The 18,294-nt window shown below is 42.4% G+C and overlaps 1 protein-coding gene and 1 pseudogene across 2 annotated transcripts in view; one reads left to right on the top strand and one right to left on the bottom strand.

Moving 5' to 3' along the window:
• Window positions 1–16,464, bottom strand: part of GIPC2 (GIPC PDZ domain containing family, member 2) — a 113,768-nt gene extending 97,304 nt beyond the window's left edge. The window contains exon 1 of one of the 2 annotated variants that reach the window (XM_011997378.1): window positions 16,331–16,464. In XM_011997378.1, the coding sequence (XP_011852768.1) occupies window positions 16,331–16,348 (18 nt within the window). In that variant the 5' untranslated portion in view covers window positions 16,349–16,464. Of the gene's footprint in view, window positions 1–15,081; window positions 15,538–16,330 lie in introns of those variants that run through there. The other variant, XM_011997377.1, reaches the window with a different exon arrangement.
• Window positions 16,465–16,505: 41 nt separating this feature from the next.
• LOC105551936 lies at window positions 16,506–18,022 on the top strand (annotated as a pseudogene).
• Window positions 18,023–18,294: the final 272 nt, after the last annotated feature.

Genomic DNA, 18,294 nt, shown 5'->3' with positions numbered 1-18,294 from the left:
GCAATTCTCCTGTGTCAGCCTCCTGAGTAGCTAAGTAGCTGGAATTATAGGCATTCACCACCATGCCCAGCAAATTTTTGTATTTTTAGTAGAGATGGGTTTCATCATGTTGGCCAGGCTGGTTTCAAACTCCTGACCTCAAGAGATCTGCCCACCTCAGCCTCCCAAAGTGCTGAGATTACAGGCATAAGCCACTGGACCTAACCTGAATCTCATCTTATTCTTACTCTTTTCAAATCCAAATGTGTTCACTACAAGTAGATACAAGCATCTGCTTCATGTTTTTTGTTTTGATTTTTTTGTTTGTTTGTTTGTTTTGAGATGGAGTTTAGCTCTTGTGGCCCAGGCTGGAGTGCAATGGCGAAATATAGGATCACTGCAACCTCCATCTCCCAGGTTCAAGCAATTCTCCTGCCTCAACCTCCTGAGTAGCTAGGATTACAGGTGCACGCCACCACGCCCTGCTAATTTTTGTATTTTTAGTAGAGACGGGGTTTCACCATGTTGACTAGGCTGGTCTCAAACTCCTGACCTCAGGTGATCTGCCCATCTCAGCCTCCCAAAGTGCTGGGACTACAGGCATGAGCCACCACACCCGACTGCTTGATGCCTTTTAAGAAAACTTATCCAAATACTTAGATATTAAAATCCATATTTGTTTCTAATATTAGAGTTAAGGAATTAATTATGTGTATAGGTAGAAAACATTGTTTAAAATCCTATTTCAGGACAGTAAAGATGGTATCACAAAATATTTGTTATTAGAGAAAGCCTTTGGATCTGCTAAGGTTAAGAATCACTTGTGTAAAGGAAAGAATACAGACTTTGACATCAGATAGACCTCAAGTCAAAGACATCCCTCTGGGTTGTGCAACTTGAGTAATTTACTTTTACTCTAAGCTCCAGTTGCCTCTTCTACAGATTATAATAATTTCTGGGGGTTCTGGCAAGAATTACCATTTCAGTTAAGATAGCATAGGTTAAGTGGTAATAGTTGTTCAACAATGATTCCTTGGCCAAGCACGATGGCTCATGCATGTAATCCCAGCACTCTGGGTGGGTGGATCACCTGAGCTCAGGAGTTCAAGACCAGCCTGGGCAACATGGCGAAACCCCCATCTCTACCAAAAATGAAAAAATAAAAATAAATTAAAAAAATAGCCAGGCACTGTGGTGCGCGCCTGTGGTCCTGGCTACTTAGGAGGCTGAGGTGACAGGATCACTTAAGCCTGGGAGGTGGATGTTGCAGTGGGCCGAGATTGTGCCACTGCACTCCAGTCTAGGTGACAGACTGAGACCCCCTCCCAAATAAACAAAAAAGAAAAGAAAAGAAAAAAACACAGTAATTCCCTTCTCCTCAGTTCTTAAGATATGCTTCCCTTCCTCCACCCACTTTTACATAGAGGCAGGAAAGTGAAGAAAGGAAGGGGAAAGCACAGAGAACACAGAAGAAGGAAGGAAATAACAGGAATCATGACCAGCATCTAATACTCAACCACACCCAGAACACACTGCTAGTATCAAATGTGAGAAGCTTCAGGTGGTTAAATTAAGGTTCTGGCCCTGGATCATGAGGGACACAGTGTTAACACCAATTATACAACCACTACTACATTAATGAAATATATGGATATGTAAACTGTTTTAAGAATACACAATTATCATTTCCTCAACCTTGTTACTGTGTATCCCTTTAAGGCTACTTTAACACTGTAATTTAAGAACCTGTGACTTTTATAGACTGAGATGTAGGGCCTGGATTTTAGTCATCCCTCTCCATGTGCTTTGATTTATCTCCAGGGAGATTTTTATACACATAGCAAATACACATTCTGAATGCTTGAGTTCTTAAGCCTCTTAGCCACAACACTTACAGAGAGTCAAATATGTTTCTAAAAAGCAAACATTCAGGCCGGGCGCAGTGGCTCACACCTGTAATCTCAGCACTTTGGGAGGCCAAGGCAGGCGGATAACCCAAGGTCAGGAGTTCAAGACCAGCCTGGCCAAGATGGCAGAAACCCTCTCTCTACGAAAAATACAAAAATTAGCCGGGCATGGTGGTGTGCGCCTATAATCCCAGCTCCTCAGGAGGCTGAGGCAGGAAAATCGCTTGAACCTGGGGCCTAACTCAGTGTTTAAAATTAGTGTAAAGAACACTTTATTATAAATTAGCCGGGTATGGTGGCTCATGCCTGTAGTCCCAGCTACTTGGGAGGCTGAAACAGGAGAATCACTTGAACCCTGGACACAGAGGTTGCAGTGAGCCCAGATTGCACGACTGCACCCCAGCCTGGGCGACAGAGGGCGACTCTGTCTAAAAAAAAAAAAAAAAATTCTACCACTGACAAAGCTCTAAGTCCCTTCAACTTCCCATTCCACATTTTAATCACCCAAACCTCAGAATAATTTGCACACCCCAAACAGCAGGGCTAGAGTTTCTGAGATGAGTAATCAAGGCCAGTTTCTTGGATCCCAATTCAGACAAGCAGTGACAGAGCCATCCACCTTCAGTTGGCTTCCTTTTTTCTTTGTCTGAGTGAGCAACTAGCCCAAAGGTGTTTACTAGTTACTTCTCTCTGAATAAGCAGCATCAAGGAACATGTTTGGTTATGTCAGGTGATGGAGGTTTACACTAAGGAGACACAGGGAAACAAAGGCAGCACAGGAAACCCTTTCAGGAAACAGACTTCTTAGAAATTATTAAAATTTGGTTAATCACCATTAAAGACACAGTGGTAGCTCTCCTTGCACAAGGACTCCCTGGTGGCCCTATGAGACACTGCAAGGATACAGTGACTGCCATTCCCAGGCCTCAGCATTTCTTTCTTACGGCTACTCCTCTTCTTCTCCCACTACCAACCATACAGAATACGATATGCTCCTGAGTATAAAAAAAAAAAAAAAAAAAAAAGAAGAAGATAAAGTGGGGGCATATACCCACACAGATATGAACGTTTTACATACATACATACACACACACACACACACTCTCTTACAAATTTATAGAGTAGTTTTCTGGAAGGACAGTAAAGAAAGTGTTTACAGTAGACAGTTCTGGGTGGCCCACATTTTTTGGATGTTTACCATATAAAAATTCAATTTATATACCTTACTTTTTCAATTAAAATAATCATTTACTGTGTAGCTCCACTGTGGACTTCAGCTTTATAGAGAGTAATTTCTGCTAGTAACTTCAGTAAATGAATGCAACACAAAAGCAAGAGATCACTTTCCTTTGGTAACCTCTGGTCAAACATTATGGATGCCCTCATTAACTGAGAGCCAACAGGTTAATGGGAAGAGGAGGACTTGAGAGGTAGGTTGCAGTTAACGCTGAGATAAAATCAAGAGATGAAAGAGGTTTCGGTTGGCTGCAGTGGTACACGCCTATAATCTCAGCACTTTGGGAGGCTGAGGTAGGAGAATTTCTTGAGCTCAGGAGTTTGAGACCAGCCTGGGCAACATGGCAAAACCCCATCTCTACTAAAAACACAAAAATTAGCCAGGCATGGTAGTGCGCACCTATAATCTTAGTTACTTGGGAGGCTGAGGTGGGAGGATTGCTTGAGCCTAGGAGGTTGAGGCTTCAGTAAGTTATGATCAGTGAGGGTCTCAAAAAAAAAAAAGAGAGAGATGAGACAGGTTAGATTAGCAATAGATCTTACGAACTGATTATAGCCCACCTATATCCTTTACCCATAAAGCTTTGAAACAACTATAAAAGAATTCGTGTGATATCACCATCCTAAATTTCCAAACATTACATTTGATGTCAGAAAAGCAGAAAATATGCTTTAGCTTCTAAAAATTCTTATTTCAAGTTTATACTACTATGCCTTACTGAATTATATTCATAGAATTCTATTTTCCAAAAGTTCTCATTAAGTTCAAAAATACATCTTCATTTTTTATCTCTAATTCACTATCAGCACTTCAGTTTTAAACTCTCTGTCTAGCATGTCTCTAACAAGAAGTGATCTCTAAATGACTTTATTTATTTTTTCTTTTTTTCTATTTGTTACTGTTTTTTGGTTTTTTCTCACTCTTGTTGCCCAGGCTGGAGTGTAGTGGCATGATCATGGCTCACTGCAGCCTCAACCTCCCTGGGCTCAAGCAATCCTCTTGCCTCAGCCTCCTGAGTCCTGTCCAAGCTTCAACTTGGGACTACAGCTGGGACTACAGGCACACATCACCTGCCTAATTTTTGTATTTTTTTGTAGAGATGGGGTTTCACCATGTTGCCCAGGCTGGTCTTAAATCCCTGGACTCAAGTGATTCACTAACCTTGGCCTCCCAAAGTACTTGGATTACAGGCATGTATGTGCCACTGCACCCAGCCTAAATGACTTTAGATACACCAGGGTCTCTACCATTTCAAGGATTTCTATAGTCAATCCACTTGCAAAACACTGTCATAGTCATTGTTGTATGTCCCTCAATACTTTGTACATAAAGATGACAATGGAATATTTTTAATTGAATGCACAAGCTCTAGAGGAACATTCAAGCTAGAAAAGACTTTGGATCTCTTCATTTAATTCAGTGGCTCCCAAACACACAACCTACCAATGGATGACAGGCCAGCTGCCTAAGTATATCAGGGAAGCTTTTAAAAATGACAACATTCTCCGGCCCTGGTCAACATCTGTAGGGGTGGGGCCCAGAAGCCTGTGTTCTTTAAAAAGGTCACCAAGGTGATTCTAAGAGGCAAGTGGCTTTGGGAACCACTGGTCTAGTTCACCCACCCCAACAAGAGGGAAGACTTGCCCAAAGTTGGATAGTGAGGAGGACAGGGCAGCAAAAGGATCAGTAAAGGACAAGGACAAAATGGAAGCCATTTGGCAGAGTTCTTCGGTGATAAATGAGCATTGACTGTAATAGTTAGAATGTTATGAGTTATCACAGAGTCCCTTTTTATCACAGAATAACTGATGAATAGTTTTTGAAAAAACATACCAGCATTTTTTTGAAGTATACATCTTGGAATATTGGTCCATGGAGTGTTTGTTATGCAGGAAAAAAGGGAGAGCTCCATACTCAAATAAGTGTGGGAAATAATAAGCACCAAGATTCTTGGATTTTTAAATTTTTAGTGGACTTCTCACAGACTTTAATATGTATTATGAATTTACAAAATACAGTTCCCAAAGTTATTTGACAACTGGAGGCATTTTTTCTATAATATGTCAAAGGGATTCATGTTGCTTGGAACACATTTTAGGGAACCTGCACTAGCTTGTCAAATTGTTTGTCATTGAACTGCACTTGACTGGAGGATGGGGCTATGTCATCTTCACCTTTAAGCTCCCAGCATCAAGCACAATGCTGAACTCCTAATAAGTGCTCTGAGTGAATCCTTCAGTTAAAAAAAAAAAAAAAATCAGTTAAAAGTAACTAAAGGTGAGTTGTCTATTTGGTAAACAGGTTCAAAAGTTAGAATACAATGAAGGCTCTTCCAATTCTAGAATTATAACTACCATTTAAAAAATACCTACTATGTGCCAGGTACTGATCTGACATACATGATTTTTCATGTAGCCCTCACAACAACCTTTTGCGATGAGAAGTATCATTAACCCCACTTTACAGATGAGGAACAGAAACAAAGAGCAGCCAATAACCTGCCCAAGGTCTCACAGATAGTAAGTGGCACTCCTAACCACTAAGCTATACTATACTTCAACGCTTCCAGACAGAAGGGAGGTTTAAGAGTATATGGCACAGAGGAGGTATTAAGAGTGGCCATAGAAATGATGGAACATTTTCCGGCAAAAAGCATAAACATACTTGTTTTCCTCTTGCTTAGCAAAAGCTCCTAGGTCCTTTTTTCTAGGTCCTTAAGGCAAGAAATGTGCATATAAAAAGAAAACTTATATTTATAAGAGTTCGGAGAATAACCCAACAATGTCCATTGCATCCAGTCTCATTGACTCAAGAAGTGCCCATCTCATAGGATGGAGGACTAGAATGTAAGCTCCATGTGGCCAAGGATTATTGTCTGTTTTATTCATTGATGTATCCCAAGATTTGGGGCAGTGACTGGCACAAAGCTAATAACCAATAAGTTTTCTAATGAAGAATAAGATTGAGCATGCCTAATCTACCTTCCATTTTAAAACTGTATTATAATCACTCTTTCCAGTTACAAATTTGTAACATGTACAAATGATAAAAGTAAACTTTTTTGACATGATACACACCTTTCATTAGAGGGTTTTTAGTTCTTTCTTCCCAGTATTTGGTTCTTTATACACATAACAGGAAGAAATATCTCTACAGTGATTTCTTTTGAAAAATTAAAATTCCACCAGTAATTCTAAATTCCCTGACTTGATCATTACATATTGCATGCCTGTATCAAAATCTCACACATACCCCATAAATATGTACAATTACAATGCATCAAAAAAATTCTGCCAGCATTCAGATGTAGGAAAAGCACATCTGGCTCTGCTGAGGGTATAGCTGAGAGGGTTTCTTAGGGATGAAGGGCTCACAGATAGTCCCAGCCATACATTCAGAGGGTTACAGAAAAAAACACAGTTGCTTCACTGAACAGACAATTGAAACAAAAAACATAGAAGAGACTTTTCAAAATGGGCTGAAGTCTATTCCAGTAGAGAGAACTGATGACATTTTAAAAGGTAAGACCCCTATTTTATCTGTTGATTTTATTCATTCAATATAAAATTTTAACTACACTTTTGATATTGTCTCATCAGGGAAATAAAAATCAAACCCCATCTGATTAAACCTAGAATACAACTATTAATTTATAGGAAATACAGTGACAGGGGATGCCAAACTAGACTACAGGAATGCAATCAGCAAAAAACAAACTGTGAAACACACAGGGTAAAAGATCTGGCTTCTTCAACAAATACACTGGAAAGAGAACAAGACGAAGGGGAATATATAGATTAAGAAAGACTCAAAAACATATTTAAAAGAAGTCTGAATTCTGGTGTTTAGGAAAGCACATAAATGATAAAACTATATAATGGGATTCATTACCATGAAAGTCAGGACAGTGGTTACTCTTGGGTGCAGGTGGAAAGAGGCACATGGAAGGTCCTCAAGTGGCTGATAAAGTCTATCTCCTAACAGAGGTGTGGTTACAAGGGTGTTCCATTTATCCATTAATTTACATATTTGTTTTATGTGCTTTTCTCTACTTGTGTTATATTTAATAAAAATTTTGTTAATGAGGGAAGAAAAGAAATCTTGGCAAATGTTGATAACTGTCAAAGCTGGGCACGTGGAGTTAATTACACTATTTCCTTGATTTTGCATGTATTTAAAATTTCTGTAATAATTTTTTTCTTTTTTTTTTTCTTTTTTTTTTGAGATGGGGCTTTTGTCACCCAGGCTGGAGTATACTGGTGCAATCTCAGCTCACTGCAACCTCCACCTACCAAACTCAAGCCATACTCCCACCTCAGCCTCCCGAGTAGCTGGGACGACAGGCTCACACCACGATTCCCAGCTAATTTTTTTTTTGTATTTTCTGTGGAGATGGGGTTTTACCATGTTGCCCAGGTGGTCAAGAACTCCTGAGCTTAAGTGATCCTCCTGCCTCAGACTCCCAAACTTCTGGGATTACAGGCGTGAGCCACCATGACCAGCCATAAGCTTTACTGCATACTAACCGCCAGTCTTTGCCCAGAGTGGCTCTCAATCTTATGGAAGAGACAGACATTAAAGCAATAATGACCATTAAGTCTGATAAGAGTTATGGAAGTTTAGAGGATAGGCACAGAACCCAGTCCTGACGTAGTGAGGAGGCTTTAGGTAATGACTCGCAAGTCCTGCAGCATGAGTAGGAGTTAACAGGGAAAGAGTAGGGGAGAGATTTCCAGATAAAGAGAACAATGCATAAAGGTCATAGAGAACGGAAAATAGTTTCATTTTCTAAACAGCCCATGGAAGGTGTCTGTCATTTACATTCCCCTAAATCAAGATGTCTCAGAATATCTGCCAGGTGCACAGCCCTCTCTGGCAGGACTCCTTATCCACTGCTCCCCTACGTCTGTACTGCATGGACCTGTAGGCTGGACCAGAGACCCACAGGCCCCAGGGTCCTGTCCCACCTGTGCTGTACCCTGACACAACAAAGACTCTTTCTTAGGAAGTTTAATAAGACACACAGGCAGGGCACAGAAAGTAGAGAGGTAAAGAAACACAAAGACACAGGGGGGTGAGGTAATAACGGGAGGAGCAAAGTCAAGAGGATGAGAAGAAAGAATCAGTCAAGAGTAGAGTAAGTAGGGAGGGAGAGAGGCTGAGATGGAAGGTTAAGGACAACTAGACTTGCTCTCAGTTCTCCAGAGTATAGAGCCACTGCTTTAACCTGAACAGAATGAGCAGCGTTCCAACTGTCCACGGAACCTGACTGTCCAGCTGTAGAAGCTGTCCTAAGCTTCCTTACCTCCCTATACATTTTAATAATATAGATATTTATATGGACTGAATGTGTGTGTGTCCCCAAGCCTAATCCCCCACCTCCTACCAGGTGATGGTATTTGGAGGTGGGGTCTTTGGGAGGTGACTGTGTCATGAGGGTTGAGCCTTCAGGAATAGGATTAGTGCCTGTATAGAAGAGGCCCTAGAAAGAGCTCCCTTTCCCCTTCTGTCACATGAGGATGCAACAAGATGGCTGTCTATGAACCAGGAATTGGGCTCCCACAAGATACCACATTGCCGGCACATCAATCTAGGACTTCCCAGCCTCCAGAACTGTCAGAAATAATTTTTGTTTATAGGCAACTCAGTTTATGGTAGTTTGTTACAGCAGCCAGACAGACATATACATACATACAAATTGCCCAAGATAGCCTGCAAGAGCCTTCCACTCCACTCAGGATAGCTGGGTTGGTGATTGCAGGTAAGAGAACGTGAAAGGGCTAGCTATTAACCTACAGGTAGCCAGGGTTTGAAGAGGAGTCTACCCCTGCCCAAGGGTGTAAACTTTACTTTAGGGTTGTTCAGATATCTTCTTCAGGGTACTTCTAGCACAACAGCAGTCTTATCCATTTCCTACCCTCCTGACAGCAATGAGGTCTATAAGGCAGCTGGTTGGATCCTCCTCCCACTTCTCAAAATGAGTCATGTTTCTCTTGCCTGAATTTTTCATATAAAAATGAGGCTGGTGCTCAGGAGGGGATATCAAGCCTACGTAATGATTGTGATATATTTATAACTTCTCAGATGGTATGATGTAAATCCAGAAAATACCATTATATTCCATTTAAATTGAATATTATTTAGAAAGAAAATACAGAGAATGAATGGTTGAGTGTGCTTCTACTTTGTAAAACACATGTCAGGGATCCTTGCTTCTTCTGAAAAAGATCTGAGTTATTCTCATTGCTTACAGAATAAAATCCATACAACTTCAAGGACATTGGTAGTCTTACTACTATCTATGTCCTCAGCTGCCTCTCCTACTATATCCATTATCTACTTTTATTTAGTAAACTTTTAAGGAGCAGCTAAACCATCTAGCTAACCATCTAGGAACAAGATTTAAAAAGGAAAAAAGTCCCAGCCCTCAGGAGGAAATAGAGGAGTCACTAAATTCAATCTTATGTGCAAATGCTATGTTAAAAATCATGCAATAGCGGGCATTTAGATTTGTGAATTCACAGGGTAGGCTTCTTGGAGGAAATTATGGGACTAGAAAAGTGAGTAGGAGTTACTGGAACAAAGAACAGCATGAGAAAAAGCACAATGGAACGAAACAGTTAAATATTGTTGAATGTAAAAGGGATTATTAAGAAGTGAGATTGGAACAGTGGGCATAGAAGAGGACTCAAGAGGCAGACAGGAATATGAGGCATTGTTTGGCTGGTAGTAACTGGTTTGTAAGTAATGGGGAGCCCTTGCAGGTTTTTGTTTGTTTAGACAGTCCTGCTCTGTTGCCCAGGCTGGAGTGTAGTGGCACAATCATAGCTCACAGCAGCCTCAAACTCCAGCTTGAGTGATCCTCCCACCTCAGCCTCTTGAATAACTGGGACTACAGGTGCATACCAGCACCTCTGGCTATTTTTGGCTTTTTTTTTTTTTTTTTTTTTTTTAGAGACAGGGTATCACTACATTGCCCAGGCTGTTGTCAATCAAACTCCTGGCTTCAAAGATTCTCAATTCTCAGCCTCCAAAAGTGCTAAGATTAGACTGGTATGATCACAGCATTAAAAGACTAAAAGAGGATGAGAGGAGTCAGGGAAACCAAATTAAGGCTGCCTCTTTAGAATCTGCATTGTAATAACCCAACAGTGACAAGTGATAACTGTCAATACCTTCCAGGCAAAGACCACCAGGAATTCTCACCTGCAGTTTATTCCTCCTTGTGAGGAGGGTGACAGCACTCTATGGGAGATTCTGGGGGTTTCAGAAAGAAACATTAGAAAGGATTTGGGCTTGTGTTAGGTGATTTGGGAGAGGGTCCAAAGCATGGGTTTGTTCTGGATAGGGTGCTGTCAGGAAGTGGGTGCAATCCTATGACCAGGAATCTTAGTAAACCTATCTGTAAAGTAGGAGAAATTACCACAGTCAGAGCAGTCTTATCTGCTGTTGACATTCTGTGCAATTGTTTATGTGCAACAGAACGCCAAGGCCTTCCTGCAAGTGCCAAGGTCGCTACCAGATGTCAGGGACTGCTTCTCATACTTTTTCTACTCAGGTTTGATGGGCTTACTTCATATTCCTCAGATCTCAATAGTAATATTCATGCCCAATTCCCAATTCTTTCATTTTTTGTAGATTTTTGTAACTTGTTTTTCCAGGGCAGGGGGTGCTATATGCAAGTCAGTAAAACCCTATTTTGCTCTACTCGTCCCAGTTTCCCATGTGTGAACCAAAAAGATAACAGTTCCACTTGCCAGTTATTCGCACTGCTGGGAAATGATAAAGTCTGCAGAACATTTCATGTCTTCTAGAAGTACCACATAAATACAGAATACTGACTTTCAAAAGAGCTCAGTGCTAGTGTCAGCAAGTTCAGAAAAGGAAGCAGTTTCTCGGAAGCCTCAGGAAGCAGCTCCTCATACGCTGTAACTCATTCAGGGAGTGACTTTGCTTGCAAACAGAGCCTCGAGCTTCATAATTTCTAAGATGGATATATTAATTAGCTTGACTGTAATAATTATTTCACTATATCAAAATATCATGTTGTATACCTTAAATATATACATTTATTTTCAAAAAACTTTAAAGATATGAGTGATGTTCCTCACTACCCCCACCTAAAGGCTAGTCTCTTACCTCATAGCAGAACATAAAAAAAATTAACACCTACATAAGATATTAGTATTGTAACCAATACTAAAGCTTTATGCTAAAGACACTGGGTTTTAACTACTGAATTTGTGAGGATCCTTTTATTCAACAAATATTTTTTAAACTCCAACTATGTTTCAGGCACAGTCTAGGCCCTTGAGGGCCACATCAGTAAACAAAGACAAAAATCCTTGCCTTTATGGAGCTTCTATTGGGGCAGGGGGGCAGACCATAAACAAAATCAGTTAAATATGCATAGGATAGTATGCTATGGAGAAAAATTAAGCAGAGAAGGGAATAGGGAGTGCTGTACCTAGAGGCGATCAGTGCTAGCCTCACCAAGAAGATGACATTTGAATAGACTTAAGGAAGGGCATTCTGTAGGAAGAGGTTCTGGCGGAGGCAAAAACCAAAGCAAAAGTCTTAAGGCTCCAGCATTCAAGGAGACCAGGTTGGCTGGAGCAGAAGGAGCAATGACTTTGAAGAGGTAACAGAGCCCATAGCCCATCATAGTATTTTGGTTTGTTCCAAGTGAGAGGGGAAGCCATGAAAAGTTTAGAGTCGAAAATGAGATACAAATTGTATCTCAGGGACAGCGACTTTTGAGGAGTTTTGCTATAAAGGAGAAATGAGGTGGTAATACAGGGGATGGCAACAGGTGTCAAAAGAAGGTTGGTCTGTTTATGAGAAATAATAGCATGCTTGTGAAGATAAAATCTCACCTTAAAAATCACAATTCTAGGCCAGGTGCACTGGCTTATGCCTGTAATCCTAGCACTTTGGGAGGCCGAGGCGGGCAGATCACCTGAGGTCAGGAGTTCAAGACCAGACTGGCCAACATGGTGAAACCCATCTCTACTAAAAATACAAAAATTAGCCAGGCATGGTGGTGCGTAATCCCAGCTATTAGGTAGGCTGAGGCAGGAGAATCACCTGAACCCACGAGGTGGAGGGTGCAGTCAGCCAAGATTGTGCCACTGCACTCCAGCCCGGGCAACAGAACAATACTCCATCTCAAAAAACAAAAATCAGCAAAAAAAGTTATTTACATCATGATTGAGGTAATTGCTTGCTGAGTAAATGGGCTACAAAAATGGAATCTCCTTGGTGTGCATTTCATTTTAATAAGTTACTTCCGTTTCAAAGTGAACCACTGAAATGTTATGCATACTATGCTATGATGACCAATACTTTATCCTGCATATAATTAACTTTTTTTATCCAGATGGAAAACTTGCATTAATGTTGGTTACATGCATAAACATGATAAAATACATATATACTGGAGTTATAAAATGTTATAAACTTTGAGGTAACACGTGAAAACACCTCGTGTACATTATCTTGGAAACTGACCTTGCAAGTCAGTGCACTGAAAATGTTGAAAGTGGCTACCAAACTATTGCTGAGACTCTGGAAAACTTGGGAAACAATATATCTTCATGGGAGGGGAAAAAAAAAAAGATGGGCACAATGGCTCCATGTCTGTGCTATTCAAGAGACTGAGGTAGGAGGATCCCTTGAGAGTAGGAGTTCAAACCACCCTGAGCAACGTAGAAAAACCACATCTCTAAAAAAAAGTTTTTTTAATTAGGCAGATGTGGCACATGCCTGTAGTCCCAGCCACTTAGGAGGTTGAAGCAGGAGGATTGCCTGAGCCTAGGAGTTAGAAGCTGCAGTGAGCTACAATCACACCACTGCACTCCAGCCTGGGCAACAGAGTGAGACCCCATCTCACTAAAAAAAAAAGAAAGAAAAACAGAAAACAAAAAAAAGAATACACTGAGTTCAAATCCAGGCTCTGCCACTTGCTACGTGTAATTCTGAAAAAAATTCTGAACCTCAAAGTCTGTTTCCTCTCTGTAAAGTGGAGATATCAATAATAATACTTACTGCTTAGGGATTAAGTAGATTGAATAAAATCATGTGCCCTGAGCTCAGAATAATGTCATATATAATGATGAGGAGAAGTGTTAATGCAAAATACAGATAATCCTCTACTTACCAAGGTGTTATGTCCCAATAAATCCATTATGAGTCAAAAATACCATAAGGTGAAAATGCATTTAATACCCCAATAAACCCAGAAAGTGGAAAAATCTTAAGTCCAGGAAGTTACATCCCAATAAATCCATGGCAAAGTCAAAAATCTTAAGTCTAACTATCATAAACCCAGGACCATCTGTAACTAAAACTGAAGTCCCTGGTTACAGGAAAGACATTTAAAGCTGTCAGTTAAGTATACTAACAAGCTCACTAGCTTAGGAATCAGAAGATCCAAGTTTAAATTACAGCCCAGTTTTTTTCTTGCTAGGTATGTGACCTTGGCTAAGGGCCAATCACTTTGCACTTCAGCCCTTCATTTAACTGTTAGGTATTAATAATTTTAGTTACCATGTATTAAGCCCTGACCATAAACTATGCAATCTGATACGTTTACATACAGACTCCACTCTTCACAACACTCTTCAAGACAAGTATTCTAATCTCTATTTTATAGATGGCTAAAACTGAGAGAAGTTAAACTCATTCAAGTCCACACAGCTCATAAATGGTAGAACCTGGGTCCATGTCCAAGTTATCGCGTTAAACCTGCCACCTGCCTCCCCTAGAGATCAAAGGAAAGTGTCCTGTGAAAGTGTTTTTTGAAAAAAAAAAAAAATCCTATATAAATGTAAAGTATTATTATTATAACCTATACCAATACAAATAATTCACAGATGGGTTTACGATTTGCCCCTTAGTACCTGGGAACTTCGAAAGAACAAAGGGTTACACTTTAAGGTCTTTCGTCTCCTCTTGGAATTTTGCCTTGACCTCGATTTCCCTTGAACAGACCTGATAAACAACTAATTAAAGAACTCCAGGTGCCGCTGTATGCCACTCAAAGACAGCTCTCTGCACTACTGAGAGTCCAGGGCAACAAAATTATGTGCTTTTCCTAGAAATGTGGACAAAATATTTTGTTGAGCTAACTTCTCACACCTACCTTTGCAGTTCACTTGGGTTAGCACAAACTAAGTTTGCCTGTGTCAAACTTAGTTCCAGGCCCGCATGCAATCTAATTAAAGCAAATTTCAGTCCCGTTTTAAGGATATGATGTAAAAGAGCTGATTTTCCTCATGAAAATTTTGTTAACTAGTCCCATGTGATTAAGTATGAATCTCTAGGTTATCCACTCTTGGAATAACAGCCCAGCTTTTTAAACTTCTTGGAAATACCACCCAAGGATTTCTGGTGTTGATGTTAGAAATGACAGATTGGGGGAAAGTGGGCCTCCGTTTCGTATTACCTGGAAGGCTCTTCAATTTTTCCCCCCATTTAATCTGGGTATCACCTGGAAGGCACTTCAATTTTTTTTTTTTTTCCGTTAATCTGGGGAGATGACCTGCGTGACTCTCACGCCTGCGGAGGAAACAGGAGAGTAACGTCCAGATGAGGTGGAAGGTATTAACCTGCCCCGCCAGATCGCTAGTCTGGGAAGGTGCTCACACCTTGAACGGCCGGCGGAATCCGGGACATCTGCAGCAAACACATTTGCAAGCGGAAGAAAGGTTGCCTCCCCCAACCCGCTTCCCAAAGGCCAGATCTCGGAGCAAGGGGGAAGGTGACTTCCCCCGGTCGTGCCAACTTACCTTTTCCCTTCCCGGGAAGGCCCATTCACTTCCCCTCGGGACGCCCCCGGCGGACTCAACACGGCATCGGATTTCGCGCTCCGGGAAGCGGAGCTCAACCCTCCTAGGCCCACCAAAGTCCGCGCGGCGCGGCGGAGAGGCGGGAGAGCCTGAGCACCTGACGCCTTACCTCCGACGGCGAAATCTCAAACGCGCCCGCGATCTGGGCGTAGAGCTCCTGGATGCTGGAGAAGCCCTCCACTCGGCCCGTGGCGCTCCCGTGCGCCAGCTGCGCGTGGAAGACCAGCCTGCGTGCGGGAGCCCGGGACGCTGAGGGGCTCCCGCCGCCCGCGCCCGTCGGCTCGCCCTTCACCAGCCCGGCGGTCTCCTTGGACTTGGCCTTCTTCTTCCCCCGTAGCCTCAGGGGCATCTTGCAGGGCCGAGGGCGCGGGCCCACCTGCGCTGCCGGCCGCCGCCTCCTCCCCGCCGGCGCCTCGGACTTTGCGCCCCGGGCCCCGCGCAGGTAAAAGCAGCCTCTGGGCCAATGGCAGCCGCGCTTCCGCCTGGCTGCGTCGGGTCGGGGCCCCGACCTCCACCCCTGGACCGGAGCAGCCGCCCGCCCAGCCTCCTCCGGGATGGATCTGGAGAGAAAGAAAGTTACGCGTAGTCCCTCATCCGATCACCAGGTTTATCCCCACTCCTTGTAAAAAATGGCTCGATTTCCGTGAAGGCCTGAGGATGCCGACGCTGCGGAACAGTACGCCTTAGAAGGCAAACACGCTGGCCCTTATGTGCTTTTCATAAATCTGTAGTAGGCACCCACGCACGATCTGGCCACAGGCCTTCGAGTCCGTACGTCTGGGCTTTTGGGGATAGGGATTTAAGTAGAAGTCAACCTTCGTCTGCATTTTCTGCGTCTTACACTCTGCAGGGCAGAATTGGAAGAGAAAGTCACATAACCTTGAGCTTGGTGCTACGTTGAATTCATAAACACCCTCAGCCGGGTCCTCGGCACCTCTGAGTTTTCCTTTTGCCTATTTCCTGGGCCGCTTCCTCTCCCAACATTCAGCACGCCTCCAAAGTCATTTGCCCCAGCTCTGCCCTTCTTAGTCTCTTCAGAGGACCTTACCTCATGTAGTACAAAGAAAATTGAAGCCATTCGGTGTGAAGTATGAGTTCCCTCAATTCCCCACCCCGCGTTTATTGCATTGTTTTCAAGTCCAGTCCCCTCCAACTACGTTTTTTACAACAAAGCAGAACAGTCTTGAATTATTAGCTACGAAATTTCCTCACTTCTTCTCTGCTCTTAGACGCACTGTGATCAGACTTTGCCCCTACACTCTACTGAAATTTCACTTACTGTGCAATTTCAGTGGAGTGAAATCACTATCATATCTTAATTACCAAACACAAGTAATTATTTTAGGTCTTTATCTTACTTGATCTGCGTTGCCCATTTTATTCTTCTTAAATTTTGTCCTATTTTAGCTTACTTACCTCTCCTCTCCCCATCCCCCACCCTGCTCCTTGCTAACTGCTACTCTCCAGGAATTGTATTCACCGACAGTTTTTCCTCCACTATCTTCCCTTCTTAGCTTTGCATGTTCTTCCTGTATGACCACATCAACATTCTCAGTTTCACAGAGGTTGCTGTCTACCAAATATCTCCACCTCCAGCTTATTCTACAGAAAGGGAATGTACTGTAGGAAACTCAAATTGAGACTAAACAAAACTGACCTCATCATTTCTCCTGAATGTATCTTTTCTTTTCTTTTCTTTTCTTTCTGATTTTAGTTAATAGGATCACCAAGAACTCCCAGACCAGACATTGTGGAGTCGTTGTATCAGGATTTTTCCTTTTCCCTCACCTCTCACATCAATTCAGTCCTGAAAATCCGTGTTTCTCAACTTAAGGTTAGCAGATGTACTGGGGGAGGAGAGTCTTAAAAATTCCTTAGGAGCCCAGCGCGGTGGCTCATGCCTGTAATCCCAGCACTTTGGGAGGTGGAGGCTGGCGGATCACCTGAGGTCATGAGTTCGAGATTAGCCTGGCCGACATGGTGAAACCCCGTCTCTACTAAAAATACAAAAATTACCCGGGCTTGGTGGCGCACACCTGTAGTCCCAGCTACTCTGGAGGCTGAGGCAAGAGAATCGCTTGAACCCAGGAGGCGGAGGTTGCAGTGAGCCGAGATTGTGCCACTGCACTCCAGTCTGGGTAACAAAGCAAGACTCAAAAAGAAAAAAAAAAAAAAAAAGCTTTAGGATAACTTTAACATTAACATTTTTATGTTTCTGTGACTTAGAAAAGTAATACAGGGACACCTGCACTGAGCCAGTGCCGCTGCTGGTGCTTCCCTGGAGAGCCAGGGCAACTTTCGACTTGGCCCTCATCCAGCTTCAAGTTTCTTCATCAAATCAGATAACAACACGCGAGCTTGTAGCCTTGTCCAGGAGACAGCAACAAAAGGAGCCAAAATAGTTTCTTTGCTGGGATGCTTTAATTCTCCATATGGCACAAAATATTTTCCTGAATATGCAGCGAAAATTCCTGGTAAATCCACACAGAAGCTTTCTGAAGTAGCAAAGGAATACAGCCTCACTAGAGGTTCCATCCTTGAAGAGGATGCTGGGAAATCATATAACACCTGTGCTGTGTTTGCACCTCATGGAATTTTACTAGTAAAGCACAGAAAGGTCCATCTGCTTGACACTGGTGTTCCTGGAAAAATGACATTTCAAGAATCCAGAATGTTGAGTCCGGGCAATAGTTTCTCCCCATTTGATACTCCAAACTGCAGAATGGGTTGGGGCATCTGTTATGACATTGGTTTGCAGAGCTTGCACAAGCACAGGCTGCCAGCTGTTGGTTTATCCAGGGGCTTTCATTTCAACCACTGGACCAGCCCACTGGGAATTGCTTCAGGCTCTTGATAATCAGGTGTATGTGGCCACAGTCTCCTGCCCCAGATGACAAAGCCTCCTATGTTGCCTGGGGAGGGCTCTCAAAGAAGAAACAATCATGTATTCAGACACAGACCTTAAGAAGTTGGCTGAAATCCGTCAGCAGATCCCTATTTTTAAACAGAAGCAATCAGACCTCTGTGCTGTGGAGACAAAAAAGCTCTGAAGTTTATGTTTCCAACGTGTCACAAAACAAGAAGATATGATTCTGCAACATAATCAACTCCCTATTCTTTAATGAAGATCCTTTTTTTAAATTTCAGCCTTTTCCTTCCCAAGGAGCTCTCTATTGAGATGATAATCCTCAGCAAGCTGATATTTTCCACACCACATTAAATAGTTAAAAAGGAGCCTGGAGCGCAAGAGCTGGCTCTGAAGTTCCTTCCATATTTACGTTGCCTCAGAGCACTTTGTGAAAGTAACAGATCTTGGTATCCT

The sequence above is a fragment of the Mandrillus leucophaeus genome, unplaced genomic scaffold (assembly GCF_000951045.1).
Source record: "Mandrillus leucophaeus isolate KB7577 unplaced genomic scaffold, Mleu.le_1.0 Scaffold539, whole genome shotgun sequence".
Classification (NCBI taxonomy): domain Eukaryota; kingdom Metazoa; phylum Chordata; class Mammalia; order Primates; family Cercopithecidae; genus Mandrillus; species Mandrillus leucophaeus.
Note: the sequence above shows the minus strand (reverse complement) of the source record. Positions and strands in the feature narration are given on the sequence as shown.